The sequence below is a fragment of the Tupaia chinensis genome, unplaced genomic scaffold, assembly GCF_000334495.1.
Source record: "Tupaia chinensis unplaced genomic scaffold, TupChi_1.0 Scaffold000366_1, whole genome shotgun sequence".
Taxonomy (NCBI): domain Eukaryota; kingdom Metazoa; phylum Chordata; class Mammalia; order Scandentia; family Tupaiidae; genus Tupaia; species Tupaia belangeri.
In genome coordinates, this window is record NW_006159863.1 from 126,666 (window position 1) to 132,698 (window position 6,033).

The window sequence follows — 6,033 nt, forward strand, 5'->3', positions numbered from 1 at the left end:
GAAAGAGAGAAATCATCCCCTGGGGCAGTGGCCATGCTGCAATCCTTTCTCCTTCATTCTCCTCCTGGGGTACTGGGCACCATGCTCCCAGTGTGATTTTCAAGCCACCGGGTCTGAGACTCAAGCCATAGTCAGTCATGTGAGAGTTCAGCGATGTAATCACTATGCAATCTGTTGGCCCCCAGAACATACTTTTTAAAAATTCTACAAACAGGGGCCGGCAGGTGGCATGGTGGTTAAGGGTGCTATATTCTCACATGGCTGACAGTGGTTTGAGTCCTGGACCCAGTGGCTTGCTTTCTCATTTTCTCTCTATGTCCTTCTCTAGTCAAATTTAAACAAATAAATAGAGTTAAATAAAATAAATGTTTAGAAAAAAACTCTACAAATATGTACAAAAATGGTTAAAGTATTCATAAATTATCGACCTTGAAATCACATGGGCAAAAAGTACTACCTTACATTTTTTTTTTTTAATTTGCCAGAATGTGAATGTGCTCACCCACTAGAGACAGAGACAGAGAAAAGAGAGAGAAAAAGAGAAAGCAACTCTCACAAGCCATGGCCATGCTGCAATCCCCTCCATTTCTCCTCCTGTTGGGATTCTGGGCAGGCATACACACACGCCTGGCATGTTTCTCAAGCTGCTGGGGCAGGACTTAAACTGTACATTTGGCTATGTGGGATCCAGCTGCCTTAATCACTATGCCACAGGCTAGTCTACTACCTTACTATAAAGAATTGATAGTTCATAAAACTTCACTAGATGAAAATGCTTTTCTTTAGTACCATTCTGCTGCCTTTATCTGTAGTGGCTAAGGAAAATAAGATATTATCACTGATTAAGACAGGTTTTTTATTGTAGCCACCTTATACACATTAGGGAAAAAAATCCATTATGCAAATCTGAAATGATCCCAAATATGTACATGGTTTGTTTTGTGAATTTTATTTGTTTCGCTATAACAAAATCTTGGAGTATATTCCCCCCTCCCTTCCATCAGGTGAGGTCTTATCAAATCCCATAATGAACATTTGGAGTAAGTGTTCCCTCCCCTAGAAAACTCTTCCTCCCCTTGGGAATATTACATTACTCCTTATCAGACTCCCATACGTGGGTTAATGACCTCAACTACTAAACTTCAAAATACATAAAAACTGAAGAATTTGACAGACACTTTGAAAGCTTAGATTATGGCAGGGGTATTCTCTGTCATTTCTTTGAAGAAAAATTCAGACTGTGACAGACCTGGGAGCTTTGAAGACTCACTTATCAAAACTGGCACCACGCTTTAGCATTAAAGGACCTTATATGTCATCGCTGATCTTTCTTATTATTTTTTTCTTTTTTTAAAGGTTTATGCCAAAGGGCATGGCTCACCCAAGAGAGACAGAGAGAGAGGAAAAGTGAGAAATCATCCCATGGGAGGATGGCCATACCATAATCCCTTCTCCATTCTTCTAGGATTTTGAGCATGCATGCACACATGTCCGTTGTGATTTTCAAGCCACCGGGTTCAGTACTCAAACCATGGATGGCCATGTGGGAGTCCAGGGCCCTCATTATCACACCACCTGCTAGCCCTTTCACTGATCTCTTTAATGGTGGTCAAGTCGGCTTCTCTGAGAAGCACTCACATAAAGATATACCTCAATCTTTAACTAGACTTTCTTTCCAGAGGCCTACTTCCATTGTAATTGAGCAAGTCAGACTTTACGTATTTTCAGAACTCACTCACTACTTGGTTAATATGCCTTGTCTGTAGAGTGAATACATTCCCAGTGAAGTTTGTTCTATTGTCCTTTCCCTCTTTAAACACTATGAACCTAAAAAAAAGTTATCTTTATATGGCAATAAACAATGTGATCTGTGAAATCATTTGATCATCTCCTTATTTCCACCACACACAACAAATTCCAAGTAAAATATGTAAATTTATAGAGCTATAAACTAAGTGTGGAATCAGAGAATCTGAGACCATTTGGACTAAAATCACTCATCTAACTAACATTTATTGAGTACTTACTATGTGTCTGAAGCTGCATGAGGCACAGAGAAACCAACGAGGAACAAAACTCTGGCAAATATTCGTGGCCTAACGACACTTACATACTAATGGCCATAAAAAAATGGTTAAAAAACAAGAAAGCAAAGAGACAGAGTAAAGAGGTGAAGGACCTTCCCCAAAAGAAAGACAGTTACTTAGCAAACACTCAGCCTATATTTCACCACTTCTGGGCCTATTTCAGATATATTTTTTTCCCAATATACCACAGAATCAATGAAATGGGGGGAAAGACTTTAATAAAAGGCCAAAATAATAAGGAAAACCTATCTTAATGTCTACTTGCTAGATTATGGGACTGTCGGCTAAACAGAAGGAATTCACATGAAACATAGACTCCACCAAATTTTAGAAAATACGCATGCTAAAGGCAGTCTGCATTGGACTTTAAAGATGCACTTAGTGAGCTAATAGATACTTTATCTTCTGTAATATCTGAAATTCCCGGAATACTTCTATTCAGAGGCCTATTTAATACAAACTGGTGGTTACAGTTCATATCACAGCATAAAAACACTTTCAACAGAATAATACCATCTCAATTTGTATTTTCTGCTTAACTCTAAAGAAAGGCTAGCAGCTACATTAGCTAATAGGCTTAACTACATTATCATCCCATTAGATGAAGGGAAATGGCTAAGGTGCTAGCAGTTTGTACACAAAAGGCAGCAATAAGGTAACATGCCTCCAACTGTCTGCTTATCAAAAGGATCTATCACTAGCTTTCTTGAATGGTTAGCCATCTATTTGATACACTTCAAGGCTACTAAGCCATTAAAAATAATAAGTAATTTTATGTTGAATTGAAAACTGATGCCAAAATTCAAAGTTGAAAATACAAATGATAAAACAAAAGCTTCAACAGGTTTAAAAATTCATTCTTCACCACTTGATTATGACTGACATTTGTTTACCTTAATATCAAACAGATATACCACTCAATTCTCTTCTTGCCAGAGAGTATATGCACTCCTCAGAGAGAGAAAAGACAAAGAAAGCACCTTCCGATGGGGTGTGGTCACACTGCAATCCTTTTTCTTCTATTTCTCTATCCCAGTCAAGATTTTAGGCATGCATGCACAAATGTCCTGCAGATTTTTCAGACTGTGGGGCAGGATTTGAATCATGGAATGGCCATGTGGATTCCAGCTCCCCATGCTCTCTGTGCTTACCTACGGTGCTTCAGAGCCAGCCCTGATTCTTTTTACAAAAAAAAATTATTTCAGTTCTACAAATGTCTACTGTCAAATGTACATAATAATCACAATGAATTCTTAATTTTATTAAAATGATTGAGAAGATAAAAATTGAGAAGAACTAGATACTTACACCACTGGAAAGGAACTGAGCATACTTTACATGAGGCGGATCAATATTATTTCCAGAGATGAGCAGCGTTATTTACCATCCTATAGAATAAAGAAAGAAAATTCAGAAATACTTGTCAATCAAATATTTAATATAAATTTTGATACTATAACTTAAAGATCTAAGGGTCAACAATAGCTCGTTAATGTTATTAAAAATCACTTTGAATTCTGAAACATTTGTTTAAACCAAGATTTAAAAAAAATGCCATAAAGCTTTCCAGATAATTAACCTGAAAAAAAGTAAGTTTAATCAGTTATCAGACCAATGAGAGGCAGATTTAAATATGCAATGGAATATATATATAACAGTGACAATGCAAAATATTTTTAATAATAATGTCAGTGTATTTATGTAAAATCCTATACACAAAACACATGCCGTCACGTGACGATACATAAATGTCTTAACTCTGGGGAAAAAGTCTGAGATCTGGTTCCAGGTGCATTACTTATTCTACAGCTAGCATAATCTTTAGTGACTTAATTCTCTACATTTCAATTTCTACATCTAGAAAACAGAGATAAAGCATAATAACTTCATCATGGAGCTACTAAAGAAGTAAACAAACAAACAAAAAAATTTTAAATGTCATGATAAAGCACTTCACAAACTACCAAGAGGTAGGTAGGGGCTGTTACTACCAATTGAAATAAAGAGTGGTTTGTCCATGTTGCATTCAGATCCCTGAACATGGTGTAAATTAACAATGGAGTCTAGTTCTTCTGCCTTCTGATTTGCATTCTACTGCTTTATTCATTACCCAGTGATTTTGATCCCTTCCAATTCAGACATAAATCTTCACAAATTATGAATTCTACTATACCCAGTTTATGAGGTAAAGATCACGAAGCTGGACTTCCTAGTAATTTCAAACCATAATATAGAGAGGAAACTATTCCCGTTAACTCATTTAGAGTTAAGAGTACAAATCTGACGAAAGTTAAAAATGTTGATGTTAAAAAACTCTCAAATTAAAATACACATTTAGCACTGAATTATATTAAGCAAGGCCAAAGTGTCTAACATTGACTAATGCTCTATGTGAAATGTACAGGGTAAAGTTAGAAACATTTCACATTTGCATACCCTAAATTAAAGCATTAATGAAGTTCCTGTTGTAGTTACTTTTCTTGCTGACTTAAAAAATACCTGTCCTAAAAAAAGTGGATGTACAAAGAAAATCAACTGAAAATTTTGCTGATTCTACTTCCTAGGCTAAACAGTTAGAAGACATGAAAATGATTACTACTCAAAACATATTTTTCACTTTCTGCTCAAATTCTGTTAAAATATCCTGGGTAACTCCTTGCCCAGGCACAGGCACAAGGTTCAAATATGAGTTATGACATTATTCCAGCAGCACAGGAGCAAATTAACCTAGGGGAGGAAGGTGACACGCAAAAATTACAAATATATACCTCTCTGATAAAAGGCAAAGTCAATTAAAACTTAAAATATAAAATTTATAAGAATAACAACTCAGAAATTAATTTAGGTTAGAGAGCACTTCTTAGAGTAAGAGATCTGAGCTGTTGTCTGAGGAATGAGAGTAGCCCACCACCAAACTAAAGTGAATAGAGAAGTGAAAAATCAGTGGAGGCAAGATTACAGGGGGAGTAAACAGTTAAAAAAATATGATAAACCACATTCATAGAGTAATAGAACTGTGTAGCTGGCCTCTAGTATAGCATGTATGAGGAACAGAGAAGCTAGAAAGGGAGGACTTCTAGAATCGATTGGGGGCCAGTGAAAGTCTGGCAGGGGATCCTGACCTTAATTCCATAAGCATGAGAACCATGCTATAACTGTAAGAGAATCTAGGAAGTAATTATCAAAGACTCTCATTTCACACATGAGGAAAACGAGATTAAGTCACAAGTACAAAGTTACATAACTGGAAGACACTAAATTATGTCATGTATGTTTCATATAGAACATTCTAAGAACAGAAAACTAAGAAGGTAAAATGTTATGAATTCTCCTCTCTCATCTTTAGCCACAATTTCATAGAGTTCTCCTGGCATAGAAGATACATATATATATATATATATAATATTTTTAAATTAATAGATCTTTTAAAAAAAGTTTAAGAAAAAAATTAAAATGTGTACTAAAATCACATCTATGGGAATGGCTATAATAAAACACACACACATACAGAAAGTAACAAGTGTGGCAAGTATATAAACAAAATAGAACATTTGTGTGTTGCAAAACAAATCAGTACATAAGGACCAGCGGGTGGCATGGTAGTTAAGGTGCTGGACTTCCACATGGTCAACTGCAGTTCGAGTCCCAGACCTGGCAACTTGAAAATCACACCAGGTACATGTGTGTGCATGCCCAAAATCCCAAGAAGAGAATGGGGGAGAAGGGACTGCAGCATGGCCACCTGCTGGGGTGATTTATTTTCCCTCTCACTGTCTGTCTGTCTTCCTGCCTCTCTTTCTCTCTCTCTTTCTCTCTCCTTATTGTGAGCACATGCACTCTATGGCAAGAAACAAAATAAATAAATAAATAAATAAATAAATAAATAAAAGAAATATATTTGTAAAGGCTATTATTACATATAGTACTTGTCAAAATTTTATAGAAT

General features: G+C 36.1%; 1 protein-coding gene across 9 annotated transcripts in view; it reads right to left on the reverse strand.

The window, feature by feature from the left end:
- Positions 1-6,033, reverse strand: part of HMBOX1 (homeobox containing 1) — a 185,725-nt gene that overhangs the window by 111,462 nt on the left and 68,230 nt on the right. For all 9 annotated transcript variants that reach the window (XM_027773716.1, XM_027773713.1, XM_027773715.1 and 6 more), the window contains exon 2: positions 3,396-3,475. In XM_027773716.1, coding sequence (XP_027629517.1) covers positions 3,396-3,418 — 23 coding nt within the window. In that variant the 5' untranslated portion in view covers positions 3,419-3,475. The remainder of the gene's footprint in view (positions 1-3,395; positions 3,476-6,033) is intronic.